The 20,650-nt window shown below is 37.5% G+C and overlaps 2 protein-coding genes and 1 pseudogene across 2 annotated transcripts in view; 1 reads left to right on the plus strand and 2 right to left on the minus strand.

Moving 5' to 3' along the window:
• The first annotated feature begins 1,839 nt into the window (after positions 1–1,839).
• LOC129452369 (uncharacterized) lies at positions 1,840–7,909 on the plus strand. The gene is made up of 2 exons (XM_055216200.2): positions 1,840–2,057; positions 5,631–7,909. The coding sequence occupies exons 1-2, from the start codon at positions 1,982–1,984 to the stop codon at positions 7,085–7,087; spliced, it is 1,533 nt and encodes a 510-aa protein (XP_055072175.2). The 5' UTR covers positions 1,840–1,981; the 3' UTR covers positions 7,088–7,909.
• Positions 7,910–12,825: 4,916 nt separating this feature from the next.
• On the minus strand, positions 12,826–15,898 carry LOC141350218 (uncharacterized; annotated as a pseudogene).
• Positions 15,899–19,433: 3,535 nt separating this feature from the next.
• Positions 19,434–20,650, minus strand: part of cd101 (CD101 molecule) — a 30,588-nt gene continuing 29,371 nt past the window's right edge. Inside the window, exon 11 of the mRNA XM_055216188.2 lies at positions 19,434–20,556. Coding sequence (XP_055072163.2) covers positions 20,357–20,556 — 200 coding nt within the window. The 3' untranslated portion in view covers positions 19,434–20,356. The remainder of the gene's footprint in view (positions 20,557–20,650) is intronic.

A 20,650-nucleotide genomic window follows, 5' to 3' on the forward strand; every position in this document is an offset into this window, starting at 1 on the left:
AAAACCAGGCTGCTTCTGATTATCTTGAAATGTTTGTGTTTCATTAATGTCAATAGCTCTGACAGTAATAACAGGTCCATTCGTATTAATAGAGCTGTTAAGAAGCCCTATTATTCCAAGCTAATAGTTCCTCTTTTCACCTCATTCATTATGGTGATGCCCTGTAAATTGCAAAAAAACAAAAACAAAAAACAAAGGTATCAGGCAAAATGCAGAATCACCACTTTAAATGTTTTTAAATGCTGACAAATGCACACAATTTAGTCCCTATAAGTGGGTTAACTGCTCAAAAAACAACCTTAACATAATGACTCTGCCTGGCTCCTCCAAATTATATAAATACATCATACAAATTAGAGATGCACAGATTGCAATTTTCTTGAACTATAATTTACAGTTTATAAGCTACAAACAAAAATCTTTAAAAGTATAGTCACTCAAAAATGAAAACTCTTACTCAATCTCATGTTGTTACAAAACTGTATTTCTTTGTTCTGATGAACACGAGGAAGATATTTTGAGAAATGTTTGTAACCAAACCGTTCATAGCCCTTCACTACCATAGTATTTTTTTCCTACTATGGAAGTGAATGGGGCTTATGATCAGTTTGGATACAAACATTCCTCAAAATATCTTTCTTTGTGTCCATCAGAACAAAAAAAAAATATATATATACAGAGGTTGTAACAACATAAGTGAGTAAATGATGAGATGTATGTATGCTATTTTGGTTGAACTATCCCTTTAATAAAAAACTTTATTTTCATCATAAAATAAACGATTAAACATTGTACTTTCATCCAAACTGCATTAAATTACATGATCTTCTTTCATTTGAACTGATCTCAAAATAAAGTGCTCTCACACTTAGTCAGGTTTACTGACATTATGTTAGATGTCCAAATATCAGTTGTGTAATTATTGCTGCCTCGGCATCTGCCTGTAACTGGCTGAATGTGTAATAAGTATGGATGGGCACGAGTACTTGAGCACTCCAACATGGCACGAAAACGATGATTGTGTGGGTTTATTTATGAATTTTTTTATTGCGCCGTTTGGAAGTGTTACAAGTGCCTGTGATCCACAGTAAAGACTGTGATGTTTTGCTTGTGCCACTGGCAACAAACGGACCAATTCAGAATCAGAATGTTGTGAGACTGACTGGCCAGTTACCTGTCTGGCCGATCATGCGCCTGTAACGTTACTTAAAAGAACGTTATTTTGTATATTTGGTGTAATGCAATCTGTTCACATGGTTTAAGGTTAAAAACACATTATTTTACACATAACGTACATTATTGTTGCTCCATTATGCCCTGCCTTTCTGTAACATGTTAATTTCTACAAAGCTCATCATTCTGAGAAAGCACGATGTGATCTGATTGGCCAGCTATCCAGTGCATTGTAATTGATCGAATACTTTAAGTGCAGACTTTGGGATTTGTACTTTTGCATATTCTTAACATGTTCTAACACACACTTACACACCAAAGGAAATATAAAATCATGAAAAGGAAAACAGGGGCTCTTTTATTATATTTGGGGTTGATTCTTTTATTGGTAGTGCATGAGGTCAGTTTTATTGATTTCTTTGAATGCATATTAATGTAAAGTGCACTACTACTTTGTGTTCAAATAGACAAGACCTTAAACATTAATAACATGCAGTCAGTCTCAGCATTACATGAGAGTTACATTTAAAAGTAATAATAAGCAGGTGAATATTGATCTCTCAAAAATAAACAAAGAACACAGAACAATAAGAACATTAGAAAAGTTAAAGAGCCTCAAACAGATGATCATTGTATAAATGTTTTAATGACAATGTTTACCTCCATCTCCAGTTCATGCCCACACATTGAAAGTGATTCACGCCTTCACTGAAGCTCCTCCCACAGCCATTAATCAATAAATTAACCAACAAACCAGCAGGAGAAAGAATCCAGCTGAAATCTTCAAGACAGACTGTTGTTGGAGTTGATGGGAGAGAAACTTGAGAACATGAGAGATTCAGAATCATGCAGGATGGAAACTGAAAGAGCCGAGGAACAAAGAGGTTGGTTTCTGTTTTTTTTATCTTTTTTATTAATGGCTGAGGACTTATCCAAACAATTCAATAGATAAAGCAGCTGTATTCAGATCAGGAAAATTTGCATTGAAATGCATGCAAATAATAGTAATAACCTTATATCTGTAATCTGCAATAGATTTAATGAAAATAACACTTAAACACTCATAAAGATCTGCAGCAGGTATTTGTCTGTTAAACTAAACAATTACAGCATATGTAACTCAATTTCACATATCAGATGATCATTAATTAATTGAGTGGAAATAGGTGAGTCTGCATTTTACAGCCCTGATTACCTCATTTATTTTTATTTAATTTCAAAGAAACAACACTGAGCATCACTAGAAGGAGACTTTTGGGTTTATGAACATATCTGAAATTAAATAGGAACAGGCAATACTACATTTTACAGCCATGATATCATGTAGTTTCTGTGAAATTAATTTCAAGTTAACAGATACAATTTTACATTTTATCACTTAAATATTACCATGACTTGATTAGTCTCTTTGACCATTGTGTTATTATGCCATAACATTTAATAGTAACCATGTACTTACCAACTATTACTTTACAATAAGAATGTAACGATTGAGCCAGATCAGACACACAATAACAAGTTTATTTCATAAATATAATTACAGACCCTCACTCAACAAGCATTGGGGTCTGTAACACTACACGTAAACGGCTTTTAACACTCTTGAGACCTTGGCAACACATCAAGATCAGAGTTTTACGACCAGAAAAGAATGTGGGAGATTCATATGGAGTGACTTTTGTGCCATAATTCAACAGACAAATCCAGCATGTTGCAAATAAACTCTACTTTGCAAAGGGAAAACTCAACTCGCAAACAAACAGAAAACGCATTGCAAATACAAAAGGCAATTTTAGAGAAAATGTGTAAAAAATATATAACAAATATGTACTGTGTTTTGCAGCAGAGATTCTCTTGATTTTCTCACAAATGTGACCATGCAAATTTTCTCATAAAGGTTTGTTTGTAACATGCTGGATTTGTTTGTTTAATTATGGCACAAAATTCAGTCTATGGATTCACTCTCTCTTCATCCAATTTTCAAACAGACAAAAAACTTTCTATTGAGTCATGCATGTATTCACCCACCACAAGGGGGCAATATGTCTCTTTGCTGAATGATGTCATCAAACCGTGGCCTCTCTCTCACCTCTGAGTTTACTAGTGCATATTTCAACACCATTTTGAAAAAAAATAATGTAGTAAGACTCATTTTCTAAAATGTCACAAGCCAACAGGTAGGCCCAAGGTGTTATTACATATTTATTTGTAAATATCCTATTAACCTGAAATAACCTTGACAAACTATATATTGTCTGGTTACACTGTAATACTTTATTTTGATAGTCCACTTTAGACATTCTACTAAATATAAATAACTTTGCAACTACATGTCAACTAATTTTCAATAATTTGCAACTATACGTCAACTAACTGTCATTAGAGTATTAGTAGACTGTAAGGGTTAGGGTTAGGGAAGAGGTTTGGGTTAGTGGAATAAGTTGACATGCACCTGCAAGACAGTTGAATGTCTGTTGAGATATCATCACAATAAAGATATTAGTAGATATAAACAGACAGTTTACTAATACTGTAAAGATTGGTAGTTGATAAGTAGTTGCAAAGTTAGTTATAATTAGTAAAATGTCTAAAGTGGACTATCGAAATAAAGTGTTACCAAACTTTTTAGTGTTGCTTTAAAGCAGTAATTCTTAAAGTGTGGTCCGCGGACCAATAATGGTCCGCCAAACCCCCCAAGTGGTCCGCCAAAAGATGACCTAAACTAGGCAAGTGTTTATACAATCGTCACTTATTTAATTAGATTTTTAATGCACTTGTGAAACTGTGATATCAGTTCTTGCCATTCTGTTTTAATAACGTAAAAATGTATCGGTGGCTAAACCAAAGAGGAGTCAAAAGAAGGATCAAGCGTCAACTGAAAGCATCTAAAATCCACAGATCTATTAGTTTTGTAATGTACTAGTTTTTGTTTCATGTGTAAAATCCCTGTAATTTCAGTGATTTTGGACATTAAGGGGAAAATTTTTTCAGCATTTTATTGTTACCATAGTTACAACCATAGACTTTATATATCCACCACCTCAATTTTAAACTAATGGCTCTTTGGAATGACATTAAGTGGGCTGTTACAGTATGTTTAATTGCAGTTTTTTTTCACATGTGCAGTTTGTTGTTCATATTAAGCTGCAACTCATTTTACATTTACTTTTTCAAATGAAATAAAATTCATATAATAATTTCTGAACATGGCATTGCATTTGTGTATAAAAAATTAGTTTTTGACTTTAAACAGTTGCATATTAAACTTAAATTTAGCTTATCCTTCCTATTATGTTGTTTTTTGGGGGCGTGTTAGAGTGAGATTTTGTTAGGTGGTCCTCAGAAAAAAATTGGGAGATAAAGTGGTCCTTGGGTTGAAAAAGTTTGAGAACCACTGCTTTAAAGTAATATTTTGTTTTTGTTTGTTTGTTGATCACGAAGTACAAAGTAGATGAGGAAAACTAGAATTCCGTGTACTCAACGCACCACCATTGTTTGTTTACAGTGCGTGAATGGTGCGCTGTAATTTGTGGAGTGGATTTATTGCATTCCGAGGAGTGGCGTTTATCGCGTTTTGGGAAAAAAGGGAGAAAAGATGACAGAATAATACGGCGGATATTGGATTGGCGTAAAGTTAAGAATTTACTTTTTAATACTGACCTGATATAATACTGATTCTGGCAGTAACAATTTTTTTTTCAAAAATGGCGTTTATTGCGTTTTAACCAAACTCTTCATATGAATGCTTATATATTTATAACACTAATACCCTATAAACTTGAAATAATCTCGACAAACTATATATTGTTGGGCAGATCTAGGAATGTAGTTTTCATATTTCAAGGCCATTTGATGATGGAAATTTAGTAGTGACAGTAATTTTGTTAATTGTCACTGACCCTCTAGGAGTATATATGAATTCGTATATATTCATAATTCTAATATTCTTCAAAATGAATCTATGAATCTTCAAAGATCTTGACAACCTATATATCGTTGGAAAGCTCTTATAATGTAGTTTTCATATGTCAAAACCTTTTTGCATTAAAAACAATGCAGAGACAGTAATTTATTAACTTGTGACAAGATAAAGCAACTAAACGTTGACACCTAGTGGCCTTGGTTGGTAAAACCACTAAAAGTGTGACAGAAACAGAAAAAGTGTAAAACTATAAATTGTCTTCTTTAAAAAGAGACCTTATAGTTATTTGAACGTGCAAATCACATTTTCACCCCCCGCTCCCTCACTCAAAAGAGGGGGTGACAGTTAAAGGGTTAATTGTATTTCTTTTATGCTTAGTTACATTATGTAGCTCAATTTACTTTTAAACAAAATTAACTTTTTGCATATGAAAGGTCACACAGAACACATACATGTTGCTTTTTGGTTTTCAGTTGGCATTTACTTTGTTTTCTCACCCTTGAACTGACAATTTTATTTACAATGTTCATTTTAGATACTATGGAAGTGATAAAGGACAGTCAAGATGAGCTGAAAGAAGTTGACAAGAAACATCAACGTTTAAAAACAAAGCAGAAAGTTTCACATAAAAAAACAGGAGCCAAAATGTCTTTCAGTTGCACCGAGTGTGAAAAGAGATTCTCAAAAGCTGGACACCTTGCAGATCACATGAAAACCCACGCTGAGAAGAAGACTTTTACATGCCGTCTGTGTGGGAAGGGCTTCGCCATTAAAAAAGTCCTTGAAAGACACATGAAAATTCACAGCGGAGAGAAACCTTTCACATGCCATCAATGTGAAAAGAGTTTTACAGAGAAAGGTAACCTTAAGAGACACATGAGAACGCACACTGGAGAGAAACCTTTCACGTGCCAACAGTGCGGGAAGAGCTTCACCAATAAATCAAGCCAAATGATGCACATGACAATTCACACCGGAGAGAAACCTTTTACGTGTCATCAATGTGGAAAGAGTTTCACACGAGAAGTGAACCTTAAGGTACACGTGAAAATTCACCGTGGAGATATTTTCACATGCCATCAGTGTGAAAAGAGTTTCTCAAGTGAACGTTACTTTAAGACACACATGAGAATTCACACTGGAGAGAAACTTCCCTCATGCCATCAGTGTGGAAAGAATTTCGCAGATGAACGTTACCTTAAGATACACGTGAGAACTCACACTGTAGAGACACCTTTCGTATGCCACCATTGCGGAAAGTGCTGTATATCGGAAAGTATCCTTAGGGTTCACATGAGAATTCATTCTGCCGAGAAACCTTTTTCATGCAATCAGTGTGAAAAGAGTTTTAAATGTAAGAGTAGCCTTGAGACGCACATTAAAACTCATACTGGAGAGAAACCTTTTGCATGCCTTCAGTGTGGAAATAGCTTCGCAGACAAAGGCAACCTTAATAAACACATGAGAATCCACACCGGAGAGAAGCCTTTCAAATGCCATCAGTGTGAAAAAAGCTTTTCAGACAAAGGCCGCCTTACCAGACACTTACAGGTGCACACTGGAGAAAAACATTTCACGTGCCGTCAGTGCGGGAAGGGTTTCAGGGATAAATCGCACCTTGAGAGACACATGAAAATTCATAGCGGAGAGAAAGCTTGCAAATGCCATCAGTGCGGGAAGGGTTTCAACGATAAAGCAGACCTCATGAGACACGTGAGAATTCACACTGGAGAGAAACCATTCATATGCCATCACTGTGCAAAGACTTTTACGGATAAAAGTAATCTTCAGACCCACTTAAGAATTCACACTGGAGAGAAGCCTTTTACGTGCCTACAGTGTGGAAAGAGTTTTATAAATTCAAGTAACCTTAAGAAACACATGTTAGTTCACACTGGAGAGAAACCGTATGCATGTAATCATTGTGAAAAGAGTTTTACAAGTAATAATAACCTTCAGAAACACATGGTAAAGCATTACAATGTGAATTGACATTGTTGCAGTATTACTACCAGGGCTTGACATTGACTTTATTACTCATCAGCCTCAGTGGTTTTCCAAAGTTACTAGCCACTCAGTATTTTCACTGGCCATTTTACCCTTGGGGTCTAGGTCCCATACCAGAAGACTTGGGAAGGGAACTACAGTAATCAATTCTGTTCATTGCATAGCCTGAAGGCCAAATTAAGGGAATAAATTAATCAATTCTGTTTTTCATTATTTGGCCCTTATTTGGCTCTTATTCAAAATATAATCAATGTTTCCGTAAGCAACTTTGTTGTGATATTTTAATTTCTGTTTTTATTCTTATTTTAATTGTTTAATGCTTTGACTATACTAACAGAACAGGCATGCCAATAAAGTGCTTTAAATGTAATTGAAAGTAGGTAATTTTTGGAATTTGGCTATTGCATCATTACATTATGAATAAATTCTACTGAATTGAATGAAATAAACATTTAAAAATAAAAAGTGAAATCATAATGAGAAATATTAAAGAAATAATTCAGAAGTATACACAAGCATTAAAATATGGACAATATGGTGCATCTTTACTTTTGTTCAACTCGGATATCTATTGCTTAACCCTTATATTACTGTATGTTTACCCGTTTTGATTTTTAAGCTGTCGGAAAAAACAGTTAACCTGTGATTTTAATCTTGAACTTTTGTGACTTTTTCTCATTTATGGCCATGAACATGCATGCAAAGTTTGGACACGCTGATATGTTTTGAAGTCTACCCAAATAATTTTGTAACAATTTTGATGTTTGCAGGTCAATTTGACCCGCATATTTTTTGTTCCAAAGCAACTGTACAGACCCATATTAAATATGTATTTTTAGTGTTTGTTGTTATATTGGTGTTTTACTATACTGAAATGGGGGAAAATGTTTCTCCTCACGCTTTTCAGTACTAAAAAAGACTTTCACAAACAAAGATGGTACAGTAAAAGTGAGCTATCATTTCTATTTACAATGTATATGAAATACTACTTAAGTTATCTTTTTCTTCCAGACATTTTGTCACTTTTTTCATTTACGGCCATGAACATGCATGCAAAGTAAGGATGTACTGATGTGATGTTTTTTTACACAAATAATGCTTTTTTACTATTTTTATATTCACGGGTCAATTTGACCCATTTTTCCCCAAGGAAACTTTTTAGAAAAAAATTAAATACATTTATTGCATATATGTTGATGTTTCACTACTCTGAAAAGGGGAAAGTAAGCTTTTCTTCACTATGTTCAGTACTGATAAAGACTGTAATACTATGTAAAGCAGATGAATTCAGACCCAAAGAAAAGTTTAATAGGCTTGTGAATACAGGTGATGCCAGTTGTGCCCCACAAAACAAGCACTGTTTGTTTAAAATGCAAGAAGACAGAAAGCACACGCTAAGACAGAAAGCACACGCTTGATGTGTGCACAATCATGTAAACATGTAAACAAAAGATTAACCTGTTTAGGAAAAGAAAAGCTTCATTTAATTTCACAGCAATATAATACGTTTAGGTGGTTAAATGTATTTTTTAAAAATCATGCTTTTTAATATTAAGTGTTTGTAATATGTAGCAAATACTGATACTAAAATGGTCCTGTTCATACCCAATTCCTTCTTGTTTTTCATAATGTGATATTTAGGGAAATGCATTGAATCCAATGCCGGTCAAATTGACCCGCTCCATCAAAATCGTAACAAAAATCGAACACTATACTATAACGTTAAAGTTAATTGTGTAACTTTTAGAAGGATCACTTGAAAGAAATGCAATATACTATACATAACTATATTATCAGTGGTGTATAAAGAGCTTACTTTATTGTTTTTATTACCTTAGAATGAGCCATTTTTATCTACATACACTGCGTGTCCACTTACATGGAAGTCGCCGTCATGTTTCTACAGTAGCCTTGTATTAAATGGACAAACTGCTCTGCAGAGGGTGTCTTAAAGGAACACGCCGACTTTTTGGGACTTTAGCTTATTCACCGTATCCCCCAGAGTTAGAGAAGTCCATACATACCTTTATCATCTACGTGTCTGTCTGACACACCCACCGCTAGCCTAGCTTAGCACAAAGACTGGACATAAATGGCTCCAGCTAGCATAATGCTCCCAATAATTGACAAAATAACGCGAACGTTTTCCTATTTATGTGTTGTGATTTGTATAGTCACAGCGTGTACAAATAAAAGGTCATATGAGACACAGCCATCTTAAACCGTATACATACTGTGAACTATATTCTCAGAAGGCGAAGCACTGCTACTTTGGTAGAGTGATTAGTGCATGCCATTTTAAATGTAATTTAAAGATGTTTTCTGATCATCTGCATAAAAAAAAATTTTTTTTTTGACAAACACCAAAGTCGTGTAGAAATTTAAAGGCATGGTATCTGATTTGATCCAGAAACATTTTTAGTTATGGTAATTCCTCACATCCTAATAGCAATCCATATGTTAACCCCCCATTCAGACAGCCAGCGACCAGCAGTAGCAGAGCGACGCGATCTCATTAATTTCAATGGAAACCGGTCGACTTCCGGCGGTACGAGCGAAAGTGACCGTTGGCGACCGTATGGGCATGTCCAGCGACGCGAGAAAGTTAAGACAAGTTTAACTTTATGCAAATGTCGAGCGAATTTCTGGAGCGACTACCAATGAGGACGAAGCAGTGGAGTTCACGTCATCCTTCTCTCGTCAGTTATTGGCGTGGATGGTACTCATTTGTGTATGACAAGCAGATTTAGAAACGCCTCATTGAAAGAGATGGGCGACACACAGCGATAACATCGCTGGCTGACTGTCTGAATGCGGCGTAAGTTGTCTAAATGTATTTTTTATACAGGCGTAGGACCAAAAATTTTCAACACATTGAACTTGGACTGAATGCAATAATTGGACACATGCAATTTTTGCCCCTCATCTGTGAACGTGTTTTGCATGCCACTGCGCACCCTGTTCACGCAGACATCATATGTCATCAGCGCATTCACGTGTGCTCACCTCTTATTATGTGAAAAAAACAACGTTGCTTTAAGAATACCTAGATGCTTTTGTGAGGGTATTTCAATGTAAGAATCATCAGTTAGCCTATGTCTTTAGTGATTGTCTTACTCTTTTATTTGACCATTCTACAATAAAAAGTCTACTTGTGTTTTATACATTGAAGAAATCATGTACCTCGCATTGTCACCACCGAAGAAGTAGTTGTTATTCTGGGTAAAGAGTAGTGCGAGGTTAATACACCTCATTAAAAAAAAAACTTACCGGTTTACATAGCCAACAAATGTGTAAGTGATTTGATTTTTGACTTCTATCTTATAGACATTACTAACTGAGAACAGCAGAGACAGAGAAACGAGTGCATCAAAGCATGTAATGAAGTAAGATTGTGTATGTTGTGTTCATTGAATGTATCCAATTTGTTTGTCTTGTATTGTTTAATTTGTCTAATATTATTAAATATTATATTAAATAGAAAAGCACTGAAAGTTTTAGTGTTTTGGCCAAGAAGTGTGAGCATGTTTAAAACATGGGTACTTGAATTTCAGGTACAATAATAAATACTAGACGAAAACTTCTTAAGATTAAAATAATTGTAATTGGTAAGTGCTTTACTCGTTAAAGGCGACATATTATGAGATTTTTTTAAGACATCACAATAGGAGCCAAATTACAATGACCTATTTTTTCACATGCTTGCAGAGAATGGTTTACCAAAACTAAGTTATGGGGTGATCTTTAACACGTTTTCTAGGTTGATAGAAGCACTGGGGACCCAATTATAGCACTTAAACATGGAAAAAGTCAGATTTTCATAATATGTCCCATTTAAGTTGATAAGTTCTCTCTGAAAGTCTGAAAACTATACTAAACCTAATATACTTAACCTAAAGTTAAAAGTCTCTAAGTTTTTAGACAGGTGGTGTTTTGTACTTTGTGCCTTTTTGTCTTAACTTAATGCAGTACTAGTATGATGAAAGCAACGCATGCTGCGTTAATGCAGGCCCCTTGTATAAACATAGTCCTGCTATCACAGAAGTACTGGAAATGCTTTACGAGTTAAAAAACAAAATATCCCGGTCCTCACCCGACACTGCCATAACGATTTACAGTCCGGAGTGGAAGCATCTCAGGAATGCGGCTTTAAGGACCACGATCTTTGTAAGTGGCAGTATTATGAAAGACCATATCTTTGTATTGAACACTTTATTTGAAAAAAAAACAACATAATTTCTGTTTTGAGAATTGTTGGAATCAGGTCATCTATACAAAATGCAGAATAGGACATTCAAAAAGTACACATCGATTTTTATTCTCTGGAGAAAATCCTACATTTTCATCTTGACATAATTCATTCTCTTGTACAAGGGCAAACCATCAACATTAATTTGGAGGTCAATAGTGCTGCTAACATTGTTGATGAGAGTTGTTGAAATTGTCTGCAGGTAAGTGAGAATGCCAAAATGTATATATTCACCTCCTTTGATTTTTTTAGCACTGCTGCTATTTTTGCAGTTTGTAGCATGGTGCGAGCATGCTTGGGTACATTTTGGTGGAACTTCTGTAGTGCATAAAGAAGATTTGTGGCACAACATTCCTCAGAGCCCACCAACATAGCACCTTTGATAGTCTTTCACATTAATCTTCATCCTCATCACTACTGTCACGGTCACCATCTTACACAGTATCAATCTCATCACTACTAAAGTCATCAAAAGAATTTAGACAATCCATGAAAACATAATCTTCCTCATCATTGACATTCAAGGCTAGATTGGATTCAGGTTTAACTCCTTCCAAAATTTCACCTCCATTAATCTCTTGAACTGAAGATGAAGAATAAATAATTCAAGATTCTTAATGTGTGCCGGCGCTTAGTCCAATAACTCCTGGAAGTCATGTTGTAACCTATGATAAAATAGGACTTTTTGATAATTAGCCATATAGGTGATTTAAAAGTAATCAAATTGATTTGTGCATAAGAACAAGAAGAATGATATTCATTTTGCTGATATAGACAGGAAATGTGATTATAATTTCACTAAATTAAGTACATACATTAATATACATGAACAGCACTATCATGTCCACTTTTGTTGCAAAAAAACATGGACAAAATGTTTTCATGGTTTTCATAAAGTGAAGAGTTTGGTTCCAAAACGCAATAAACACCATTTTTGAAAAAAAAAAAAAACGAGTTACTGCCAGAATCAGTATTATATCAGGTCAGTATAAAAAAGTAAATTCTTAATTTTACGCAAAATCCAATATCTGCCGTGTTATTCTGTCATCTTTACTCCCTTTTTTCCCAAAATGCAATAAACGCCACTCCCCCTTTTCTACAGAATGCCATAAATCCGCTCCGCAGATTACAGCCCACCATTCCACGCAATGTAAACAATGATGGCGGCGCGTTGAGTACACGGAATCCTAGTTTTCCTCATCTACTTTGTACTTTGTGATCAACAAACAGACTAATAAAATAATACTTTAATAGCATAAACCTGTGATGGTTTTCTGTGATGGGAAAGAAACAATAGGCATGCGATGCAGAAAATATGTAAAAAGCACACCCTAGGGAAACCCATAAATGCAAAAAACAAACTAGGGCAGGGATGTGAATGCATGCTTGGTAACATGAACGAGCTCAAAACCCGTAAGCACTTTGTTCCTACTATAATGACAACAGTAGGAAAAAGGTGTGCAGAAGTGAAGGGCTATGATGACCCTACACCCAAAACGGAATGTGTTACTGAGGTTTTAGTAATATCCAACCGATAATAATGCACAAATGTGTGGGGAGAAGCCCAGCTCGCAGCAGAGCAGATGTCCTGCAGTGACACTCCCCTAAACAAAGCCACGCCTCTCGTAGAATGAGCTCTGATATTCCCAGGTGGTTGCACTCCCTTCGATTCGTATGCCAAGGCAATCGCGTCCACAAGCCAATGTGAAAGGCGTTGCTTAGATACGGGATTCCCTCTGTGAGGGGGCGTCCATGAGATAAAGAGCTGGTCACTCTTTGGAAAACCCTAGTCTAGTCGATATACGTCTGTAATGCATAGAGCATTAAGCCTCTGATCCTCCGTAGAGGAAAAAGGTGGAGGGTGAAAAGCGAACAGCTCCAGCACCTCCGATGTGAACGCAGGGAAGCATTTAGGCATAAATGCCGGGTTAGGTTTAAGAAAAACCTTTTCTCCATTCAGAGAGAATTTAGTGCATGAAGGGTGTACAGAAAATGCATGCAGTTCGCTAACATGTTTTGCTGATGTTAGAGCCAAGAGCAGAGCTACTTTAAAAGACAGCAGCTTCAAGGAAATATCACCCAGGGGCTCAAAGGGGTATTGAGACAGGGCGTCCAGCACCATGGAGAGGTCCCATTCAGGGACAGACTTCCTGATGACTGGCAAAGAGCGACGGGAACCCTTCATAAATCTGCAAATTAAAGGATGCTGCCCGACAGTAGAGCCATCAAACCCTACGTGACAAGCAGAAATAGCCGCCAGGTAAACCTTAATAGTGGAAAAAGACCTGCCTTTATCCATAAGGTTTTACGCAAAATCTCAGGGACTGAGCACTGATAAGATATGAGATCGTGCTCATTACACCACCCTTCAAACACTTGCCACTTATAACCATATAAGGACGGTGTAGAAACGGCTCTGGCATTTTGAATAGTAGCAATTACGCGCGGGTGTAATCCCAGTGTGTTTAAAGCTGCGGTCGGCAACTTATTTTATCATATTTTTTGATCATATTCACTGAAACCAACACTATGCTCCGATAGAACAACATCAATTAGACTGTTTAAGAAAAAAACCCCGCGCTTCTAGCTCCACCTGGAGCCTGTTATTTGTTTTGCAAAAATCCACCGCTCCCGGTTAATTTGTTCCAATCAGCGCAGGCTGGTTCATTTGGTTCAATCAGCGCAGGGCTGTGTAAAATCTGCCTGTCAATCACAGTACCTGCACGTGCCACAGATCCCCATCCCCCCCCCCTTACAATATCACGTGCATCCGCCTGAATTCATAGTTGTTTTGGTTTGAACAGCGTGATGGCGGAGAGAACTTTCAGTAACAAACTTCCGATTTCTCGGTTAACAACTAGAGCTAGGAAAACAACCAATGAAAAGAAGGAAAAAAAGATAGAAAGCGACTGTGACTGTATTAAAACTAGGATCAATATCGGACTGGCATTTGAAAGGAATCTACGAGATTTCAAGCTGGATGCAGAGCTTGCCACATTTCTTCTCAACAGGTAATTGTGCTTTATCAACCATTGATTGTATTTTGGAGTGTTATGTAAGTAATCTAAGTATTCTTGCTAAGTATGCGTTCACAATAATAATTTTGCACACGCGCTGACGAGAACGAGCTTTGAGGGAGGTTGCTCGGAGGTAGTGGGGGAGGGACATGAAATTGTAAACATTTGGAAACTGCGGCAGCTTTAAGTTTGTCCTCTCACGGGCCAAACCCAGAGAGCCACCCTGTCCGGGTGTGGGTGATACATTTCCCCGTTTGCTTGAGACAACAGGTCTGTGCGGAGGGGGAGGGGCCACGGCCGGGCATATAGCAGAGGAATAATTTCTGCCAACCACTGAGCTTTGGGCCATCTGGGTGCCACCAGAAGGAGAGACAAGCCTCTCTCTCACACTCTGGACAGTGTGGGAATTATAAGGCACAGAGGGGAGAAAGCGTACAGCAACAATTCGGGCCATGGGTGGGCCAGTGCATCCACCCCGAGGGGTGTGTCCGAGTCCTTTAGCGAGAAGAACATCGGACAGTGGGCATTTTCGTGCAAGGCGAACAGATCTACGGTTGCCTGTCCGAATCCCCTCCATATCGCACACACCACTTGTGAGTGGAGACGCCAGTCCCTGTAAAGAGGGTTTCCCCTTGACAGAAGATCCGCGACCCTGTTCAGAATGCCCGGAACAAGAGTCGCGCGTAACGACAGAAAAACCCCCTTGCTCCACACTAACAGCTTGTGAGCTAGATTGTGGAGTTTCGATTGAGCGCACACCGCCCTGGCAATTGATGTATGCCACAGCTGTAATATTGTCACAGTGAACGAGCACGTGATGCTCCTGCAGACGCGGCAGAAAATGATTCAGAGCTTTCCATATGTTAAGGAGCTCCAAATAATTTATGTGCCCTGAACGGAGACCGCTCGGCCACAGCCCGTTCACCGTTCTGCCATCCTGGGTTGCACCCCACCCTGTTAGGGACGCATCTGTCGTCACGACTTTTCGCAGCATAACGGTCCCCAAGGGTGTCCCCTGTGCGTAAAAGTCTGCGTTCCTCCAGCAGCGCAGAGCTGCCGAACAGGTGCGCGTCACTGTAACACCGCGACAGAGATCGCGTAACGGCTGAAATGTAGTGACAAAACCCATTTCATGAATGGTCTCATTCTCAGGAGACCCAGGGGCAAAACCTGATTGTCCTCTTCTGGGAATGCAGGATTGGGCATGTCGGCCCAGCTGAGGGAGGACGCGCCTTTGGATGTTTCCGATGGCGCGTCCGCTTCACCAAGCCCCTCATCCGAGTCAGAAAGGCCACCGTCGCCACACTGGGTCGCAGCAACCTTAAGACGGCGCCGCAGCAGCTTTTTCGGCAGCGAAAGGCAATGGCTGCAATTCTCCGGGTTTTGCAGAGCTTCCTCTGCATGCTTGAGGCCCAAGCAAACCACGCAGAACTCGTGAGAATCTTTCGCGGCGATTAAAGCTCCACACGCGGCCGGGCAGGCCCATGATGAATACTTCCCGGGAGTAGCGGAAGCTTTCGAAAGCGACATTCCAGCAAAAAATACAGAGAAATCCGTGGCGGGCAGCCGTGGATGAGGGGAAGAAAAGGAAGCACGAGTGTGGGCGGCTCGATGATGCTAGAAAAAACAGACACAGCTAACCTGGCTGGGTTAACAACTGACACGTCAGGCGGAGGCTGATCTGGCGATAATTTCTCCTGAAGACACACAGTGAACAGTGAAAAAACCATCCGAACTGTATCCGTGTAGAGATCGCGAGAAGCGAATGTCAACTGAGAAGGAGCAGCGCGCATTGGCCTTATATGCCAGCAGGTAAGAGGGTGTGGTCTTACCTGGCATTGGCTGCGCGCTTCTGTCTATCTAGCCAGGCTTGGTGCAATGGACTCTATGCACGCTTAACTTCCGCGTTTGACTCAAGGCTGCTATTCAGTTTCCGGTACGGGAGATTTAAAGCGGAGTGACGGCAGAATCGCTTAATGTACTCGTTGTTTGCTGGATTTACCCAAATTTACAACCTGTGATGTTTGAAGAATTGTCCAGATGTGCAAACTCGAGAAAGGTTGAGAGGTTGCAAGTCGTCTTATCTCTGTAATCATTATGATATGTATGTTCATCATACTAGCAGAGCTTACATTGTGCTGTTTTATGATTCAGGATTAATGTCTTTGTAATGTTATCTTAAAGTGTCAGGTAAATTAAAAGACGTAAATGAAATCTCACTGCTATATGAGGAAAAAGCAACAGGAACTGCAGCAGGACTGATATTAAATGTGACGTTTAATACCTTTTTTTTTTATATTCACGTCGATTGTCAAAACATTTTTACTTGGATATTTTTGAGTTATATCTTGGAACTTTATAGGATATAAATAACAACGCAAAAAGAACTATTGACTATGGTAAAGTCCATTTAAGAAATCTATTCCATTATTTGTTTATTTCTTGTGCTGTTTGTTTATTTTAATACCCCGTGTATTTAGTTTGTTGTGTGTGTGTGTTTTATTTTTCTCTGAAGTTATTATTGTTGTCATTGATATGAATTTTCTATTTGTCTTTTGCATTTGTTATTAATAAAGCATACATAAATGCGCAAAATACAAGTTTTTTACTGTTCTAACATTTTGCTTGTATAATGTTATCTTCGCTAGTACTGATGATAACAATTATACAAAATTCATAAGTATATCAACAAGAGATGAATAGCACTGTTATCAGTGCAATTTCTATCTAAAACTAGTGTTAATGCAGAGACAGGGTAGCAGTGTAGAAGTTGTCATGCTTGAGTCTAATGCTGTAAACACTATGACACACACCAGTGGTGGCTAGAAGTTCGGTTCTCCCGTCTATAAAAATATACTTTCATACGTTTAAATGTCATTATGGTATTAAATGTGAAGTATAAGTTATTTCTATGTAAATTAAACAAGCATCAACAAAATTTGCAGTGTAATTTTGGCTATTTTGGCAACCAACGTTCCTGAATATCATTGAGCTCTATGACTGGCGGAAGTAGTCCAGCATCCTGAGATTTCACCGGAAATACGTCAAGCACCGCCGTGCATAGAGTCCATTGGATGCTTCTGTAGAGGTCAGGTACGGATGCCCTTCCCATAGGTGGATCTTGAACACGAGATGATGAAAGAGAACGTAAGCCATCAACATCTAATAATTTACGCAGAGGCACTTGCTTGTTTGCCCGGGCCGACAGCATCAAGTTTCTGTCATGATAACGCATTGACCCCAGGGGATCTTATGAAAAACTTTCCATAATTTTATTCAAAGTCAACAAAAATCGAGCAGGACCAAAACATTTTACAGCTGATCGCTGTGAAAAACGTTAGGCGACGACCGCAGCAATGACAGTGTTCTTAATATCACAAAGTAAGTGTTTTGATTAATGACATTAATTTTTATATTTTTAATTAGTGTGTACAACTAGTCAACTAAATGAATATAACATGGCAAAGATGAATGCACATTTATATAGGCTATTGATTCAATAGATTTATAGCATTTTGAATAAAAACTTGTCATGGATTTATTGCATTTTGTGGAAAAAATAATCAGTTTTTATAATAATTCTTTGAAAATCAAGTTATGGATTTGAATTTTTTATGTTTTTTAACCAAAAGATGCTATATGAAAGTTAACAGAAAATAGTTGTTTTCATTTTGTCACTTTCTTGGTATAGAAAACACGTTTTTACCGAAATTTGTCAAAATGGATTTATACCAAACTCTTCAAGTTATACTGTCGTGCCACAATCATTTTTAATAGCTTAATGTTTAAACACAAATCTGCTATTTGTAGACCATTATAATAATCAAAATGTTTAAATATCAGATATGAAAATTCTTAACAAAACGTTAATATTGACAATAGTACATTGTGTTGTCGACAAGCGCACCAGAGAATGCAGTTTTATGCCTGCAAGTTGTGTCAATGCCATAAAGCACTTGTCTGAGAATGAAAGCCTGCATTCAAGTGCTGCAGCAAGACCTGAGTAAGACACGAGTAAGCTTGTAATGCGCACAGCTCTGGGGTTTCAGTGTACTAGTTGTACTTGTTATGCACATATGGGTTTGAAACCAGTGAGCGAGTTGTTCACATTCCCTGGCATCCAAGAAATTTCACATTGCGTGTGCATCAGTGACGTGCTCTGAATAATGCCATTATGTTTGAAGCAACACTATGTTTTTTTACCTTTAAATAATGTCTCTAAAATTATTTCAGTGATAGAACAACTTTTAACTGGACAAATTGTACTGTTGCTGCAACCTGAGCAGCCTCCTAGCTGCTACAAGCACACTCTGAGGCCCAATCCCAATTCTACCCCTTACCCCTTCCCCTTTCCCCTTTGTTTTGCGCGTTCACGTGAAGGGGTAGGGGTGTCTCAATTCTCTTTTGGCTAAAGGGGAAGGGGTAGGGGTAAGGGCCAGATAGCCCTTCAAACGAAGATTTTTCAGGACCACACTTCAGACGAAGGGGTATGATAAATTTCCAATATGGCCTGTAAAAAAAAGTATTTTTTACATAAAAAGTAATTTAATAACAAATAATCACTTGTTTTATGTTGCCTTTAATCTTGTGTTCATGTATACGGTAGTTCTCAGAAAAAAGATTTGTAAAAATCGCCATGAAAAAAGTTTGCTAATGTTATTGACATTGTGATAGTTCCACAACATATATTATTTTAATAATTTCTTGTAATATTAAATTGTATTGTATTATTACATCGGAGCATCTATGACGTAGGAGCTAGCAACGACTTATGATGACGTGTAACGGTCTAGTAGTGGTGTCCCATTTCTTAGGGGAATATTTTCAGCCCTACCCCTTGACACTCTGTTTCAAGGGGCAAGGGGAAGGGGTAGGCGTAGGGGTAAGGGCAAGGGGGAGGGGTATAAAATAGAATTGGGATTGGGCCTGAAAGTGGCGGTGGAGGGTAGAGCACACAGCCCCACCCCTCCCCCTGCCTGCAGAAGAGTGTCTGATCCCAGGCAGGGGGAGGGGAAACTACATAGTGTTGCTTTAAGAAGGTTGTTGTTGTGACAGTGTTGCCCACTGTCCTTAAAGTAAATCAGCTTACGTCACTAATGTAATGACATAATTACAAATGTTTTTTAAAAGAATACTTGCCAAGACTGTGATATTTCGAGATCATTTTGTATGTGTCCTGTCAAGAGATTCTGTGTTTGCGCACTTTTTGAAATGTGACTCTTTTGATTGTGTGCAACTGTGTGCACAGAAAACAACTAACTTTATTTTAAAGTATTATGATAGCTGTTAACTATTACATTGCTAAGATGGACAATAACTTATAGGGCTGGAGCTTTACTCTGCAGGAAAGTGGATCCCGAGGGCCAGAGTTAAGAAGTTCTGCTATACAACAACAGTAGTATTTACAGCACTGATAACAGAAACTTATGCTTTTCAACCACACCGTGGAGCCATAAGCCAGTCTTACATAAAGTATAGCAAAAACAATAGCACAACAAATCCACAAGTCACAGCAAACATATGACCTGTCTTTAACCGTGCTGTTAAGTGGTTTTAGTTATGCATTGCTTTAGCAACAAAAGCATTTTTTGTGCATCAGCCCAACCTACTTCAGCATAAACCACAACCACAGAATTATGTTCAAAGAACTTCCTGCCAACCATGAGAAAGTCAAAGAGAAAGCCTAAAATCTTTATCTCAAAGATAGAGTGTACAATTTCAAATTTTCATAGTACTATAAAGTGTTAGATAATAAATTCAGACAAAAAACATTGAAAAATACTCATTATATTCTCTATGGGTTCAATTTTATTTAAAATGTATAATTAACAATTTATCATTTTCTGTTTTTATAAAAAATTTAAATTTATGTAGTATTTTTTTGTACTGTATTATACTAAAATGTATTTTGTAAAGCAACAACAATGCAAAGTGTGTTAAAAGTACTATTGAAATTAAACTGAATTAAATTAAAGATCAAATAAATGATTAATAGCTAGATACGTCCCCTCCAGCAGGCTTAAGGGGGTTGTTTTCAGCCCATAGAGAGTCCTCCTTCTTTTTTAGATCAGATTTTCTTTTGAGCTCTTGTCTCAACAGTATTATGATAACCAATGCCAGAAAACAAATCAGAGGAATGGTGACTCCCAGTGCTAGTCCTAAAGGATTTGTCTGTTTTACAGTTTCACCTGGGGAAATAAATCAAATGTAAGATTGCTTAATCATGAATTTTTTTTTATTGATGCCTATGTTAGCAAATACTAATAAAATACAATACAATAA

This window comes from Misgurnus anguillicaudatus, chromosome 17 (genome assembly GCF_027580225.2).
Source record: "Misgurnus anguillicaudatus chromosome 17, ASM2758022v2, whole genome shotgun sequence".
Taxonomy (NCBI): Eukaryota; Metazoa; Chordata; class Actinopteri; order Cypriniformes; family Cobitidae; genus Misgurnus; species Misgurnus anguillicaudatus.

What these genes read in the sequence shown, in the direction of transcription:
- LOC129452369 (XM_055216200.2), top strand. Translation starts at nt 1,982, where the DNA reads ATGGGAGAGAAACTTGAGAACATGAGAGATTCAGAATCATGCAGGATG. An exon ending in AAGAGCCGAGGAACAAAGAG is followed by an intron (nt 2,058 to 5,630) that starts GTTGGTTTCTGT and finishes TGTTCATTTTAG; the next exon opens with ATACTATGGAAGTGATAAAG.